General features: G+C 39.9%; 2 protein-coding genes across 12 annotated transcripts in view; one reads left to right on the top strand and one right to left on the bottom strand.

The window, feature by feature from the left end:
* syt1a (synaptotagmin Ia) overlaps positions 1 to 6,907 on the top strand; it is a 325,194-nt gene extending 318,287 nt beyond the window's left edge. For 10 of the 11 annotated variants that reach the window (XM_073945928.1, XM_073945929.1, XM_073945927.1 and 7 more), the window contains 2 exons: positions 1,395 to 1,528; positions 2,969 to 6,907. In XM_073945928.1, the coding sequence (XP_073802029.1) occupies positions 1,395 to 1,528; positions 2,969 to 3,178 (344 nt within the window). In that variant the 3' untranslated portion in view covers positions 3,179 to 6,907. The remainder of the gene's footprint in view (positions 1 to 1,394; positions 1,529 to 2,968) is intronic. The other variant, NM_001327829.1, reaches the window with a different exon arrangement.
* Positions 6,908 to 14,484: 7,577 nt separating this feature from the next.
* pawr (PRKC, apoptosis, WT1, regulator) overlaps positions 14,485 to 17,500 on the bottom strand; it is a 144,211-nt gene continuing 141,195 nt past the window's right edge. Inside the window, exon 6 of the mRNA NM_001006015.2 lies at positions 14,485 to 15,666. Coding sequence (NP_001006015.1) covers positions 15,580 to 15,666 — 87 coding nt within the window. The 3' untranslated portion in view covers positions 14,485 to 15,579. The remainder of the gene's footprint in view (positions 15,667 to 17,500) is intronic.

A 17,500-nucleotide genomic window follows, 5' to 3' on the forward strand; every position in this document is an offset into this window, starting at 1 on the left:
CTTTGTGTATATTAGCAGTTTTTGTAAATTGAATTTATTTGTTTATTACATCATGACAATGTAAAAAAAAGAGTGAAGGAAATGAATATTGACTATAATATACAACAATATTTGAGTTAACTTTTAGCTTTAGCACAGCTGACACACTCTCTCAGCTTATGTGCCATAAGATTTACACTTTCAAAAACTGCATGCCAGAGACTTTGAGCTGCCCTGTTCCTAATATGGTATGAGTTCTCTCTCTCTCTCTCTCTCTGTATGGAATGTTCTACTCAGATTTTATTTTCACTGGGATGAAGAGTATTTAGATCAGTTTAAAAAAAAAGGGAATTGGAAATGCCAGATATTTTATTTGGAACAGATTTGAAAGAGTGATGGCGACAAAAAGAGATATGAAAGTGTCAGCAAGAGAAAGAGTCAAATGACACACTGGACAAAAGGTAATTCTGAAACACGGCTAAATCTGTCAGGTTCAGTCATTCCTCACCTCAATAACTGCTGCTATATCCTTTATTTTCTGTCCTTTTAGAAAGGCTCAGGAGGGCAGATGATGTCAGCCCCCCTTTTACAGGATCGGTATAAGATATAAAAAAAAATGCACATTTGCTCCCCTTTACAAAAGGAGAGCTTTATAGATCAGATGTTTGGTTGATATTTCATCCTTTGTCTGTTTTGTGAGGTTTCAATCAAAAAGCGATTCTAAGAAAGGTGAGTGTGAATCAGTATTGACTAAGGTAAACAGATGAAGAGAGATGCATGATGGGAATAGAATATAGATGCTGGAAATGATGGATAGATGGATCGTATTTTGAGGCGCAGGCAGAGATTGATGTGTCTGAATGGCAGTAATGCAACAGGGAAGAATTTCTCTGGGATACTAGAGGGCATATACACACACACACCTGTCATGTAAAAATAAAAGCTGTACTATCGTGCACAAACCGCACAAGATTTGTGTGTGCCACAGCTTCAGGTGCCTGCACTGTGCTCAAACAAACAGATAAAGGTTAGAAATACATAGTGGTTTTGTTATGTTAAGTGTGAAATAAAAGGTGAATGAACAATCAAACAATTAAATAAGGCCAATTTGTAATGAGTCTATTAATCTATTTACCTATCTTTCTATTTAGCAGCTATTTGAATGTCTAAATCTTCTGGATCTTGACCCTTATAGATTTGTTTTTATTCTCTTGACTTTAAGACTATTTGACCACCAATACTCTGCATTGTCCACCACCCAGCTTGTGTGTAAGAAAGACTTGTAGATGAGTTATATATATTATATATATATTTGTGTGTGTGTGTGTTGAGGCTCCCTGATTGAGATCCACTGCTGTACTATATCATAAAACGAATGATTTGTCATGTCATGTCCTGTTGTTGTGTGTTATCAGATCCTTACGTCAAGATTCATCTGATGCAGAACGGCAAACGGCTGAAAAAGAAGAAGACGACAATCAAAAAGAACACCCTCAACCCTTACTACAACGAGTCATTCAGTTTCGAAGTGCCATTCGAACAAATCCAGGTAATTTGTCTTTGGTGCTTGTTCTGAAACCGAGCTCTAATATGGCAAATCCGACACAAATTCCCGTTTTTTTTCTTGTTTATTCTCGTCAGTGACAAAAATGTACAGAGACTAATTGACAAGCCGCAGCCAAAAAGTAACTGGATAAGGCTCTGCATGAGGCTTTTAGAAAAGTTTTGTTGCTAATTAGTTGGAGAACAAAATGGATGCGATGCTTGCTAGTGCAATAAGAGTAAAATTGCTTCCAATTGATTTAGCATTTCACGGTTCAAAGGATACATTTTATGCTTTGAGTGAGCGGCTTTGAATTCAAAGCGTGTCTGGGGGTCTGTTAACCAGAGAGGCCTTCCTCCCTCTCCATTCACACCAAGCAGCAGACGTTTGTGAAAGCCGCCATCCCGAAACGAACAGTTCCTCGCTCATTGTACATGCCTCAATATTTCATTATATGGCAAATTAGCTCCGGCTTCTGAGAACAATGGCTCTGGGCCTGTTCTCGCCGGTCAGAGAAATGCAAGCGGAGAGGTGGATCGAAGGATAATCAGGCCTCTGAAGACGCTAATTCATATTGTCTGCTCGCATTTTGTGCACAGGCGGATGGCACTCCGAGTAAGCAAAGCTAAGAGCGAGCCATTGACCCCAGCGATCAGTTGTGCGCTCGCAGTCGATTTGCCATAGTTGTCCAGTAGCTGTTTGGTGGAACCCGCTGGCCTTTCTTCGGCAATCGCCACTGTGCTCTTCAAAGACTCGAGCTGCTGCAGAGTTACAGGCCATTCAGCAGACCATCACACTGAGATAATTGTAGTGGTATTTGGGAAGGTGGGAGTGAACTTTTGTACCACTTTGCATTTTTAGTCATTGTTAAACAATGTTTCTCAAGCACAGCAAGCCTAGTTAGGTATCTGTAACGAAAAGCCTTTTCGATTTGTTTTTGGGCTTGATTTTTTTATTTAGTTAAAAGAAAGTATTAGTTTCATTCAGCAAGAATACATTTTATTTTCAAAGGTGAATATATTTATACAGCACAAATATATTGTATATATCAGAATGCTGTGATTGACAATTCAGAATCGAGCAATTTACAAGCCACCCGTCGAAACATTTTCTCTCTGAGCACAAACGAGTTACTTTGCATACCACTTGTTGTGTGTATCGCCTCTTCTCGTCGGATCGCTGAATGCCTCCTCAATTGTAAGTCACTTTGGAATGTAAATGCAGATGAGAGAGCCATTTATAATTGAAATGAATAGTAGTGTACACATAAATGAAATCATGCCATTGATGATATGCGTTTTTTGAAACGCAAACTTTAGTCATTTCTATTAAAAGATGTTTGTACACATTTTCTGTTGATCACAGGAATTAATGTTTGATCAAACTGCATGTTGGAACCAACTGAAAGGCCCAAATGTTGTGTTTTGTCTCTAATTTCTTTTACAGAAAGTTCAAGTTGTTATAACTGTTCTGGACTATGACAAGATTGGCAAGAACGATGCCATCGGCAAGGTGTTTGTGGGCTTGAACAGCACAGGCACCGAGCTCCGTCACTGGTCAGACATGCTGGCCAACCCGAGGAGACCCATCGCGCAGTGGCACGTGCTGAAACCCGAGGAGGAAGTGGATGCCCTGCTGGCAGCTCAGAAAAAATAGAGCAGTCCTCGGCCAAACCCTTGCCCCCCCTTCCCACAGTCCCACCCGTGTAGTGCTCTTTACCCAGTGCGTGTAAATACCTCAGTGATATAAGGATCCATGCACCCTCACTCCTAATTTGGTGTCTAAGAAAACCCGCCTTCTCGGACGACCCTTGAGATGTTGTGTTGTTATGTCGTTTTCGACCCTCGGCCCTTCCTTCCTTCCTTCTGTCGATAAACTTTTCTCTGTCCTTTATCGTTTCGCCTTCATCCACGACCTTAAAATCCCCGACCAAACGCCCCCTTCTTTTAAGCAATATGATCTGTATAGATAGCGCATGAGTGGAGGAATTTATTGTACCACAGGTGTATATATCAGTATGCAGACTCAAATGATTTCTAGTTTATGTGTTTGTATGTTGTTACCCGTTTCCTAATCTGTGTATATCTCGATGTTTTTAATAAGATGTTCTATTTTAAATGATGTAAATGCAGACATAGAAGAGCCAATATTATATATAACGGGATTTAAGAATTTTACCTAATTGCATTCCAGTAAAATTTACGATATATATATATATATCTATATAAATATTTACGAATGAAAGAAATCCAACCTGCAAGACGCTAGTGGAGGTACACTTACTTCGTAAAGGACGGTTTGCGCTTCATGTTTACTTAAAAAAAAAAATGCATACAAACGTACCGAAAGCGTTAAACACACAGACACGCACACACAACACAAAGGCCATTAACTGATATGGTTTCATTGTATAAATATTATATGCTGCTGACAATTATACAAGCACATGATTTCGTAAGAACTTTTTGTACTGATTTATCAAACTGAGGACCTGTACGCTTCGCTTAAACCACTTTAATCGAAGAATTTCTTACTTGATGAAAACCAATCAGCCTTTTTTTTCCCTTGATTTGTCATACGGTGATGCTGTTAACTTTCAGTAAAACGGGTCCCCGGGTTGCTTCTTTCTTCTTTTCTGTCCTTTGACTCCCTTACCTGATTCGACACGTTAAAGAAAAAGGAAATCGCTCGTACGTTGGGACAGTCTCGAGCTGTAGCCGTTGTGTCCTAGAAGCTTGATTTTTGTGAGTGGCTTACTTTCTCGTTACGTTGGACTGATTCTGTTGTGGTTCAGCTTCCAAAAATTGAAACCAAGAGTTTTGGCTCTAGCTTTATGACAACTCATTTTCTTAGATCAAGTCAGCGTATGAGTATTTTTGGTAAGTGCATGTTTTTTTTTACGATCTTTGCTAAAGGCTGGGTAAAGGGGGGATTTATTTACACCGGGGCGTCTCTTTCAAGAGACTCCCTTGCCTTCAATCAAAAGGTAATCGAAGGAAACTACGGGAGCGGAGGAGGAGAGGCGAGCTTTTAAACACTGCCATTGTTTTTAGGGAGGTACGAGACGTACGCTACGCCTCCCTCCACGCACACTCCACTTTGTAAAAGTGGTTGTAGCTTCAGTTCATCGGGGAACAATGTATTTTGGCCGCAGCGGTGCCCTAAACAGCAGTTTTTTGCTTTGTGTTGCCTTCTCACAGTGACAATAGAGTTAGCCATGCTTTACTGCCAATCCTTTCCCCCCGTGGCTACTGTTTTGCACTGTACCGTCTTTGAAGAGACAACAGCTTGTCGGGACGTCCGTTAAGTCAAAAGCGCGCGATCATTAGCGAATCTTCAACAATAACCGTAAAAGTTAATGGTCTGTACAGGTGATAACATTACATTCAAATGTCCTTTACTACGGGTCTAACAAGAGGGCGAGTAGACGTCGAGTCCATTAAACCCATGAGTTATCTCGGAGGAACCTCTTGCGTACACTAGATGCTAGCTTCGGGAGGAGTTTCTAAGTGTTTTCAATGTTACTGTGTAGGTGATAGCACTGTTACATAAAACAAAAGAAGACAAAAAAAGCTGTTTGTCATTCCATAGGAGTCTTTAAGGACTGAGTTGTGTATCACTGTGACTGCGGTGTGTGCTTAGCGTTGTAGTTTTCAGTAGGTAGCTGCCATCTTGTACTATAGTGATGTCGTGCTACCATCCCCAATCACGCAACGAGAGCACGAGAGAGCGAAACGGACGTTGTTGTTTTTTTTTTATGAAAGTTACGCAGCCTGCGCTCGCGCGGGTCACTTCACATAGCGTTTCGTTGAGCACTGTGCAATATTCGTATGTTCATTCCCTTTCGTTGAAAGGACGGCATCGCTCAACAAGGGGGCAAAAAAGAAGGGAAAAAAAAAAGAAAAGACACAACCCCAAGCGGCGAGACGATGCATCCATAGACCGTAGTCCGGTTAGGTCACAGCACACGTGTGCGTAGTTTGGAGCTCGACATGTGTAAACTTGTTAGGAATTCCTCCGTTTTTTTCCCGTTGAGTTTTCCCGCGCACAGATTCAACCATCCAAACATTCGGGTAAACGTATATGTAGGATGTATTCCAAATACGAGATCATTTATCTACCTATGTATCTCCATATATATATATAAATAAATATATACAGTAAATGATATATATATATAGAAATCCTTCCCTTTCAGAATAGGTGTATATATTTTTATATTTGTCCTGATATCATTTCCTGGTTATTGAGATCACCCGGTTCTAAGAGAATTCTTGTTATCGATCTTGTCATGGAAACTCTCTGTTGTACTATGAATATGATTGGCTGTACCATTTTGTTATCGCTGTTATGATTACACTCATGACTATTACCTGGTTATCGTTCCTTTAGTGCCCTATTGAAGACCATTTTATATTTATTATGGAACTCAGAATGTACAGTATGGACCGTGTGTTACGTTTTTACTTTTTATCGTGGGACCAAGTATAGTTGGCACTTTCATTTCAATGTTGCAATAAATATCGAATCATGTGTTTAATGGAGAGCCGATTTGATTTTTTACCCTGTCCGAGAGATTACCGCGAAGAAATCTCCAAAACGTGTAATCGCGACTGTAGGTACAATTATTAATCAACCGCTCCTGCGTCAACCGACTTGTGTACTCTCATTTATATCAGTATGTACGATATCCTAACGTAAGGCTTGTTTCTAAAACAAGGATAAAAATGCAGTTTTCGAGTCACACTCGTTCGTATTCGTACGGCAGAAGGGTGGTGTTGTACTATCAGGTGTCTGCGCTTTAGTCTGCGCAGAACCGGACGAACGGTAGAAGACAGCGTTGCCGTTTGCACCTCAGAGGTCTGTAAGTAGTCTGAAAAGCCATTTCTAGCCCTGCAAAGCAACGCTATCTTTTACCGAAGCCTACCAAAGCACGCGAACAGCTCCGACGACTCGAAGAAGAAAAAACAAAACAAAGAAACGAACACCAAGCGTACATGCGTACAACCTTCCGATGCTCTACGAAGACAAAAAGCCACCTTTGAAGAAAAGAAAAAAAAGCTGTGCAAAGAATTAGAATCTGATGCTGTAGGGAGATCCTAGTTGCCTTTGTGTATATCAACTGCCTGCTTGAGTATTTTCGTGCGTGGAAATTTTCTCTGTAATCTTGTAGAACTGTTCGGGGTGTTTTTTCCTGCCATACTGCTGGCCCCAGCGGCGAGCCGACAGTTATATTGCTGTGTATACCTTCATTTTTGATGAGGTGTTTTACGATTTGGTTTCACTTTGTGTAGTGATTCACTCTGTGGAGTTTCTGACTGTTGTTATATAACTTCATATACGCAAATGTTCAATAAAAATGTTTTATTTCCTGTTGATACAGAACCTTCTCGGGAGCTCTTTTTTTGGGTGTCGATTCAGAGAGAGATGAGATTTTTGTTCAGCTTTTGAATATTGAAAGACGCATGGGAAAAATTGTTATAGTCGCGATGAAAACGATTAGCACCTGATGTAAATAGGGGCAAAACATACTCTGAAGTGTCGCTCACCCCTCCTACCTTTCCTTCAAGAAATGCAACAAGTTATTGAGGGAGACAAAAAGTAAATTATAGGGAATTATGGGAAAAAAGAGGGGTTTTTTTTTCAATACATAATTGCTACCTTTACATGCTTTTAGTTTTAAGCTCCATTGTCCAAGACCATTGTCCTTACAGGAGATCTAATCAAGCCCCATTGTTCAAACTCTATCAGAGGCAGTCAGGTTTAGATTTTAGTTTTCAATGTTTTGGTAATTGAGAAAATCTGTGAAGCCTTGGGTGAATGGGGTCCTAGACCAGGAAAATAGACCCCCGACATTACAGGTGAAGTTGTGCGTTTATTGTGCAAACGGGTCACTTATTATCTATTTGTGTACCATATCCATATCATGCGTTTGCTGGAAAAAGCTCTCTTTTTTTCTTACGAAAAGCTCAGAGAAATGAAGGTCCAGTAATGTGTGGCCTCTCAGTGTGCTTCTTCAATGAAAGCGGACCTTTATTTTTGTAGAATTTATTGAAACCCTTCCAGACAACCCGTGGTGACGCAGGTGCATATGTTTCTTTGATGTTTTCTGACCACAAGATGAACTACATCAGTTCTCTAGCTATAATGCAGTGTGGATGTCATTTTCACCGTGTATATGTATGTACTGTACGTTGGTCAGATTTGCTACATTTGATTGGAATTTTGATTTGGTGATGTAAATGGGAATATTAAATGCTTTTCTATTTTGTGAACTGGATAATCCTTTACTCAGAATTGTGTGGCTTTACTGGTTGTGATAGATGAGGATCGGGCCTTGCAACTGAAGGCCGTTGCTCGACAGTTTAATGCTCATGCTCACCTTGGTGTGGGGGAAGAATTTCAATGAGTTTTTAGTTGACCCCAAAAGAATTGTAGTCAGGATGTATTAGAGAAAACATCTATTTCATCAATAACCTGTAAAAAAACAACTGTCATTTTAATTTTGAAGCTAGTTTCAATGTTTTGATGTGTATTTTTGAAAACATACTTTATTTTGTGTGTGTGTGTGTGTGTGTGTGTGTGTGTGTGTGTGTGTGTGTGTGTGTGTGTGTGTGTGTGTGTGTGTGTTTTGCTGAGAGCTAATCAATGAGGTTATAATAGATCTGACAGCAGAGGGTGGAGGTTGTCACATGGATAAATGGTCCTGACCTTCTCAGCAAGGTTAACTTTCGGAGCCCTGGTGGTCAGTTGGGTTTTCACAGTAACACATTGCCTCAGGTTTACCCAACCCTCCCATGGCCCCTTAAAAAAAGATATGAATTGAGCACACATAAATCATAGCGATGTAATGGCAAGATTAGCAAAGTAGTGTTCTCTCAGTGGATTTTACATGCGGTCACGAGTCAGAGACCTGTAGAGGTGATATATGGATTAGCTACCGAAATGAGTCAATTGTGGGGGTCAAGTGTGAAATGTGAAAGGCGGAACAGCGTCGCTGTGTCTTTAAATGAAATATCTTCCATTTCAGGCTTAGCGATGGCGAAGTCCACAGAGATATCCTGAGAGCGGATTGGTGCACACAGAGGCGCTGATAATGAAATATGGGCTCCTTCAAGAACAAGATAAGAGCGGGGTCTCGAGGCTATCAGCGCCGCAGGATCAAATGCATTTCGCTATACATGACTTTGACCATCGCGCACCATTACGTACATATTCCTGAGCAGCCGGCGCTTCATCTCTGAGCTGATCTTCAAGGTCTGCTTAAGAGCAATGAATTTGAGATGAGAGCGCTGTCTGTCTGTGCGCCTCCTCGCAGCTCAACTCCAGCAGGAGTGCTGGATATGGCCATGATCTCCGCTTACAGATCCTGAAGGTGAAAAAGACTCTTGTTTTATCTGTCATCTGCTGAAAAGTTCTATAGTTTTTAAGCTATTGTAAATGTAAAGTAGGTGCAGTTTCAGAAAAAAAACGTTAAAAAGTAGGTAAAAAATGTTCTATTGCACCAATCCTTGCCTAACTAAAAGGGTGTTAAATGTAACAGAGTTATTATTAACATTTAAACGCGCTCTAACACATTTTTAAAAGAAGACCAAATAGTTTGACTTGAGGGGTGTTCATGAGACTTTTTACAGTAATGACGTGACACATCATGAATATGAAGGATAGCTTATGCATGCTTATGACAACCATTATGATCAGCATGAAGTTTATAACGGCATGAATATTTTTCTTCAGCTCAACTGCAGTATTACAAACTGAACGAGTCATTAAAATGCAATTAAAGAAGTAAAAGATGTTATAAAATGATTAGAAATTACAGAAAACTTTAGTTTGTTCCACTGAAAGAAAAGTGATCAGAAAAATATTGATGACACAATTATTGTTTCATGATGATCATGTTTATGACAGATTTATGGCAAGTTATGTTTGACTTGATAATGGCAAGTTGTCATAAAGACGTCTCGGACGTCTTCTTGGTATATAAAATGACAAAACGTAATAGCTGTTCATAAGCATGAAAAAAAAAAATCAACATATTCCTGATGCATCATGTCATCGATAGAAAAGTGTTATGGTATGAGCACTTTAAGTAAAGTGTGACTAGGTTTTCTACCATGGCACAGTCTGGGGATAAACAAAAAAAAAGTATGAAGATTGAAATTCCTGAAGAAATGGTAAAAGAGAACTTTTCACAGGTGACAATGTGTTTGTTGATATGCGTTATCTCAATATTACAGGTATTAAACTGTCTTAAAGTCTACCAACTTTGTTGTCTTGTATTGTGTTACTTAAATGAAAAAAAAGAGCTTAATGGAGGTGGTCAAGTTGATCTCCACTGACTTTGACTAGTCCAATATGGCAAATGGCCTACATAGATAAACACAAAAACAGCCGTGTGTGTGTGTGTGTGTAATAAGATATTAGTAGCACAGAGATATGGCTGTATATTATCACAGCAGTGCTGATATACAGCCATATCACAGTGCTATAGTATGATATTATCTCTTTACTACAGCTTGAAAAAAAAAGTGTTTTCAAAAGTTTACAGACAGCTTTAGGGTAAGTGTAGTGTGTATGAAGCTGTAAAATGACCTTCTGAAGAACATAGCAAGAATTAGATGCTTTGTTTTCAATAAGAACTTGTAGAATCATATGCAGGCTGTTATTACAAGCATGGTGGATTAGTGTAATGGACTGTGTTACTCTTATTGAAATGTAAAGAACTGTTCTAGGCTAAAAGTGTCAAAAAGCATTACTTGGCACAACAGCAGAATCTGTCCGACTATAGTGAGGTAAGCTACCTAGAGAAATGTCAAAATGTCTGTTCAATTTGTGTAGTGCGTTCTTGGAGTTAGTAGGAATTGATTTAAAAAACAAACCAAAAAAAAAAAAAGAAGTTGTGCCATTGTGCTAATTTACTCAACCTTGTTTGAAAGCTTGTTCTGTTAAACACCAAAGAATAGATTTAAAAACCTCCATAATAGTAGTTTGTCTTGATAGGGATTGGAGGTTTTGAGTTTTCCCTTTAAATATTTTATTTAGTTTTGAACAGTATAAAGAAACTTGTAAAGGTTTGGAAGCACTTGATGTAGAGTAGATGAATAGGTTTTGGTGAACTTTCCCTTTGAGAGTCATCATGCAGTGATGGGGTGCTGAGGAATATAGAAAAGTGCAGCTTCAATCGTTTATTTCCATACTCAAATGTCCCATGCAGGCCTGATGAATATTTAGTTGGTCATGAAAATATGAAGTTGGTGGAAGCTATGGAGGTGTAAACAGATATTGCAATAGCACTTGGAGCTTGAGTCTTGTGCTGGAAGCAGGATTGTGAAACATCGTGAGTTACGGAGCTGTGAGGGAATTGTTGTTGCTGCTCTAAGACTGGAGCCGTGAGCACTGCTCGGTATCTCAGCGAAGCAAACTCTGCATGATTGTGTGTTTGTCTGACATTAGGCATGAGGGCCAGTCAAATGTAGGCAGCCATGAGAGGTGCGAGAAACATTTTTGTAGTACTCTATTTTGCCTGTATCGAGCAGCATCATTTGTACGTGACGTTGATCTGTAAAAAGACTTAATTGTCAAATTGATTGACAGTGTACTGTGCAGACTGACTTGGAGCAGCTGTTTAAATGTGAAGGTGTGTGTTTGTCTGCATTGTTTTGTCATAAGCTAGCATAATGAAATATCCACGTACTGGACAGTGAAAAAAGGGAGATCGATAGGATTTAGTGAATTTCAGGCAAGTTGTTGGAAACAATTGATTTTGGCCGAATTGAAAGAGATGAAGTTGAACGTTACTAAATGTCATTTGTTTGTAGAAATGAAAGTCACGTTAATTGTTTCCAACAACTGTGCAAAAGAATTATTTTCAATGTTCTCCTAACACAGTTTACACATGGCGAGTTGGGAAGAATTGAAAATTGAGGCCGTGTATTTGAATAGAGATAGCATAATGAACACTAAAGCAGAAACAAGACGCGTGCGTAATCAATTATATGTAGAGTAGCTGAACAGATATACAAGAGTCAAGTTGACTGCTTTCTACAGTAGTGTGAAGATGTGGTTTTATAGCGGTGCTACTGTATGTAAATGTGGGCCAGGTAACACACTGCTGTGATTTCTGAGAGTAGACCTTTGTGATAGTTGCGTGTATATATGCGTATCGAATTAGGCATGTCATTATGTAAAAGACATTTAATATTACTTTACAAGCTGTATTATGCAGAGATCATGACTGAAAACATGAGCATGATGGAAATGAATGATATAGAAGTAACCAAACAGACTGGAGGGGCTGAAGAATAGGCAGAAATATGTGAATTTGTTTACTGTGTACGGGCCTAGTTTAAAGGAAGAGTTGACAGGTAGGCGGGACGTAGTTAGACCAAGGCTATGGTGAAGATGGAGTGAAATGAAGGAAAGGACAAAGGTGTGACATGGTTTGAAAGAAATGTAGACAAAACTATGTTTGTTGGGAGTTTGAAACGCTTACAGTAAGCCAGGGGTGTCCAAACTCGGTCCCGGAGGGCCGGTGTCCTGCAGATTTTAGCTCCGATTTGCCTCTACACATGTAGAGGATGTTTGTAGAAAGACTAGTAAGAGCTTGATCAGCTAGCCCAGGTGTGTCTGATTGGGGTTGGAACTAAACTTTGCAGGACACCGGCCCTCCAGGACAGAGTCTGGACACCCCTGCAGTAAGCAAAAGAAAGGAGGCTTTGGCTGATAAACAGTGGGATGCGGCAATGGTCTGCGGCAGAAGCTGTTTTCAGTTCAGAAGAAGAAAAATAAGGAGTAAAAAGCTCCATGAAAGTTGATGCTGAAGTAGAATTGGAATGGAAAGCATCAGTGTCATAGTTGAAAGCACAGGTAGTTTGCTGTTATTGTGATCTGCTGTTCTTTTGATTATTGATGTATTTATAAAGGCAGTTTTGTGGCAGTATAGCACAGAATTGAGGTCCTCTGTAAAGTGATTGTGGGTTGTGTAGCAGCTTTACAGTGTAAAAAAGTAAAAGCGAAATAAATAAAGTGAACATGGTGGTGTGTACCGTTCAACATGGGGTGTAACGTTGGGTTTGTTAATACTTGAGGCAACATTGGCTTAGGAGAAGGCAGCATTTTGTAGAGCTGAGTTAAACGTAATATGTATTATCCAGTTAAGGGGGATAGTTGAGAGTGTTTGTTGTGTTGAACACGGAAACGAAGTGATTTTATAGAAAGCTGGAGCTCTTTGAGCATGGACTTCCGTAGTATTTGTGTTGTCCTTGTATGAAAGTGAACGGCTCCAGCTTTTGAGTGTTTTTTAAAATTGTCCTTTTGCCGTACAGAAGAAAGCCAGAAGGGTTTGGAAGCAGTTGAGAGAGAGAGCGAATGTGAAATGTTGGGTGGAGTGCACCTTTAGTGAAAGCAGTTGTTGGGCCCTCTCCCAGATGGCACACTTAATGTGCACTTGTGAAGTTGTGGAGGTAAAATATTGCGGACGCATGAAAGCGTTTGCTTTGCCGCTGATTGTGAGCTCCTCTTCTGTGGCCTTCTGTTGTAGATGTGTGTGAGGAGACACAGTGGACCACCATGAAGCACACCAGCTCACGATCAACGTGCGCTCCTGGTAGAAAGATGATGTGGAGGGAGATCTGGGTTGCTCCGGTATAGTGAAGGGGAGATTATACTGCGATGGAGCGGCAGTGGCCCCCAACTGTCAGAGATGTTAAAGAAATGAGTGAAAGTAGTTGAAATGAGTTTGGATGAGTGTGGAGTGAATGAAGTAATTGTAGCGTGTGCTTCCTTGATGTTAGCACAGAAAGGAGCAGGATGAGTTTTACATGAGCATCCTTCAGGTAAGCAACAAACACTGTGAAAGCTGGAGGAGTGTAAAAGTTGAGCAGCGGAGGTGTTTGTATTTTTCTTCTCAGAAGAATTGGCCTGAACGTGCATCCATAACAACGCTAATCCGGACACACGCCAGTCCTGGAGCGCTGGAGAGGAAGCAATTACTAAAGCATGACGACGTTCCTCTCTGGAGGCGAGGGCTGTAACGAGCACAGAGGTGTGGCTTTATTAATAGGCCGAGTCTCTGCATCCTCTAGATAGCAAAGCCTTGTGGCCGGCTGGCCAGCACCCTCTGATGGCTTTTATGAACGGCTCAGGATTTTCTGCAGCGTGGAGGTGAATCCCACAGCGGGAGACGTTGGCTGAATTGTGTGTCAGAAAGATGTTGGGATGAAAAGCGAGGCTTAATGTGTTTTGCATACAGTAACCTGGGCCAAAAAAATGGTCATAGCATAGTACTGGTCAAACGTTTGATGTTATTTATTTGTTGTTGTTTTTAATTTGTTAATTTTGATTCAGTTCATGAAGGCAGCGTTTCTGAAATGACTTTGTATGTAGTTGAAAATTAAACTATTAGTTCAGTGATTATTGCTTTTATTACTATGAGCAATAATAATAATAATAATATTAATAATAATAATAATAATAATAATAATAATAATAGTGTGATTTTTGAAGAAAGATGAGAGTGAGGACTGGAGTAATGAAGCTGAACATTCATCTTTAAAATGAGTGGAAGAAATGCTGAAATGAAATGTACTTTGCAATTGTATAGCGCAGTAACATTTGACTGTGGTGGAATTTGTGCTGTATTGTTGATGAAAGAAACAGCTTCTGTGAGCAGGACAAGCTTATTTGAACACATTTAAACAACCTTACTGACCCCAAAGGTTTGAGCAGTAGCGTGTGTGTGTGTGTGTGTGTGTGTGTTCAATTGTACAATTGAAGTTGCTTTTTGCGTTGCATTTTGCGGTGGCTGGAATTGAGAAGTTGGAGTCGCTACAGTAGTTATCTGTGTGAGGATGTGTTGTGCTGTTTGACAGTAAGAGTGTTATTAGAGTTTGTGCTTTAATAATAACGTTTGGATGTTTCCAGAAGAGTGATGGGTGATGTATACAAAATAGGCCAAGAGCTGTTTGTTTTGAAGTTTTATTGAATCTTCTGTACATGCATTAGGTAAAGCAGCAGGAGAGCGGTATCTCCCAGCTGATATAGTGTAAAAAGAAAAGCAAAAAAAAGGAAGGAGCCCTGTTAGAAGTTTGTGGAATACATGCGATTAGCCCTGTAGCGCAGCAACAGTGTATATACAAAGCTAAAAGTGTTGACGAAACAGAGAATGTAAAACAGTTCATGTGATACGAGTTTGTTTATGGGCCGCAAGAATGCATTCAATAAGGACCTGAATAGATTTGGTGAAGTGCCAATGTGCAGCATCAGTGTACAGCAGGGATGTCAAAGTCATTTCCTGGAGGGCCGCAGCACATTTTAGTTCCAACCCTGATTAAACACAGCTGATCAAACTAATTGAGCCCTTCAGGCTTGTTTGAAACCTACAGGTAGGCGTGTTGGAGCAGGGTTGGAACTGAACTGTACAGGGCTGAAGCCCTCGAGGAAGTGTGTTTGACATGTGTGGTGTACAGGCTAGACTTGTGTGTAAATGTAGAGGGTGATAAGCTCCACGTGTTGATGAGGTGAAAGAACTTGTAAACATTTGATGAAGGTGTGAAGAAGTGATGATAAGAAATAATAACGTGTCCATTAGTTGTGAGTGAATAATGCTGCTGCTGCTGCTGCTTATAATAATAACGACTACGACGACGATGATGATGATGATAATAATAAAATGTTGAGATGAGCAAATGAATAGAAAGAGGCTGAATTTTGGTGAGACACTACGTACATTCAAAGTGATGTCCTCTCTGTAGTGTCCTGCATAAAGGGTCATAGGCTATGTACACACACATTTACATTAAATAGAAAGCACATTCCTGTTAGGATCCTGGCTGGCTTGGAGTAAGAGCGCAGAGGTGGGCACACTTCCACAATCCAAAGCGTCCATAGGCTGTGCACAGGTCCGAGAGCAACAGACGTGCAGAGCAGAGGATGTAAATGGCAGAGATGTTATGGAGGAAATCCTTGTCTGCCACACACACACACACACACACACACACACACACACACACACATGCGTGGAGAATCCACTGGAGCAGTCCTGGGGTGAGACGCTTCTACCTGGTGAGCTGGCCGACCACTTTCAGCAAGGTCTTGTTCTCCTGTTTGAGCTGCTCGTTCTCGTCTTCAATGTCATCCAGATCCTGTAGAACAGAGGAAAGCAGAGAGAGTGTGTTACGTTAAGAAAGGACATGTTGATAGTTTGATTGGTTAAAGTCATGTACTGTAGATGTGCTGAGTTGATATGCATGATGGTTAACAGTGAGGTTGAGTTAGTGTTTGTGTGTGTGTGTGTCAATAGTATGTGGATGCTGTCTTTATGATGCAAGCTGAGATGTAATCATTGAGCGATGCATTGTCAGACACAATGCACTGAAATGGAGCGAGTGACATGACTGTGATGGGTAGTGTTAGTGGTGGGGTTAGGTGAGGCCATTAAAGAGCATTGGATGCAGCTCAGATTGCACTGCAGCAGGTCTGCATCCAGACCCCTCTCGTGTGTGTCATACTTGTTGAGGAATTGGAATTGTTGTTGATGTGTTAGTATGGTTTGATAATGTTTGTATGTGGAGTACATTTGGCCCTTGTGATGTGTAGTGTATTAAGGAAGTTGTTGTTGTTGTTGTTGTTGTTGTTGTTGTTGTTGTTGTTGTTGTGGTGGTGGTGGTGTCCAGTGTGTTGTGCCTGAATGTGTTGCAAGTGAGAGGAAAGTTCCAATCAGTGTGTAAAGCATATGTGTTGTTAGCAGAGGCAGTGAAGCCATGTGGTTACAGGTAGATGTGGCACAGTGAGCAGATGCTGATGTTGTATATTGTTGTTTATTATCATTTGGAATGAGAAGTGGCTTATATGAAAGATGATGCTCATTTTAGCTAAATAAAAGCAGAAGTGATCATAAGGTAGAGGGATTTGATTTTATATAAGCCAGTTCTTGTGAAAAATGAGAAATACAGTTGAAGTCAGAAGTAATTAGCAGAATTAATTGTAGTTTGATAGTCTATAGAAGAAACCATCATTAAGTTGCCTAAGTACCCTAACCTGCCTAGTTAACCCAATGAACCTAGTGAAGGCTTTAAATGTGACTGTAAGCTGTATAGAAGTGTGTTCAAATATATGTAATCAAATATTATTTAGTGTCATCATGGCAAAGATGAAATAAATGAGTTATTAGAAAAGAATTATAAAAAGTATTATGATTAGAAATGTGTTGAAAAAAAAAAGTTCTGTCTGTTAAAGCGAAATGGGGTTAAAAAAATAAAAATAAAATAAACAGGAGCGCTAATAATGCAGGGGGGGGCTAATAAATAAATATATATAAATAAATATATATATATATATATATATATATAGAGAGAGAGAGAGAGAGAGAGAGAGAGAGAAAGAAAGAAAGAAAGAAGAAAGTTGATGTGTGTGATGATCTGTTAATGAGCACAGTACAGAGTGGCTGAGTTGTAAAGTAATATGATAGATATCTTGATTGTTTTGAGGAATGAGTGATATGTGGAGATAGTCCTAGTTTGAGTGGATCTGATGCTGTGTGTAGAGTTTGCTGTTGGTGGCATGTGGGCCGCTTTGCTTATTGTGCCTCTGGAGTGCAGCTAGGATAGTTTTGGTAATGAGCATTGTTGAATATGAAAAGTGATATTCAGCAGAGGGCAGCAAAGGAAGCATACACTTATAATCTTTGTTGTATGTGTATAGGCTATGTACATACATAATGTTGTATGTAACATTGAGCACATGTTGGCAAATATGGGCATTAAGTGTAATGTTTGATGTGAATAAATGCATGTTTGATGAAAAGGAAAGGAGGAAGTTGTATTATAATGATGAATACAGTGATGGTGATGGAGAATGAAGCGGTGTGTTAATTTGAAGAGAGGCAGTGCTTTATTGATGTAGTGGCGAAAGTGAAAGAAAAGTGAGTTGATGTGAATGATGTTATGAAGTACACTCTTCTTGTGTCTGTGGGGAGTC

Source organism: Danio rerio, chromosome 4, assembly GCF_049306965.1.
Source record: "Danio rerio strain Tuebingen ecotype United States chromosome 4, GRCz12tu, whole genome shotgun sequence".
In the NCBI taxonomy this organism is placed as follows: domain Eukaryota; kingdom Metazoa; phylum Chordata; class Actinopteri; order Cypriniformes; family Danionidae; genus Danio; species Danio rerio.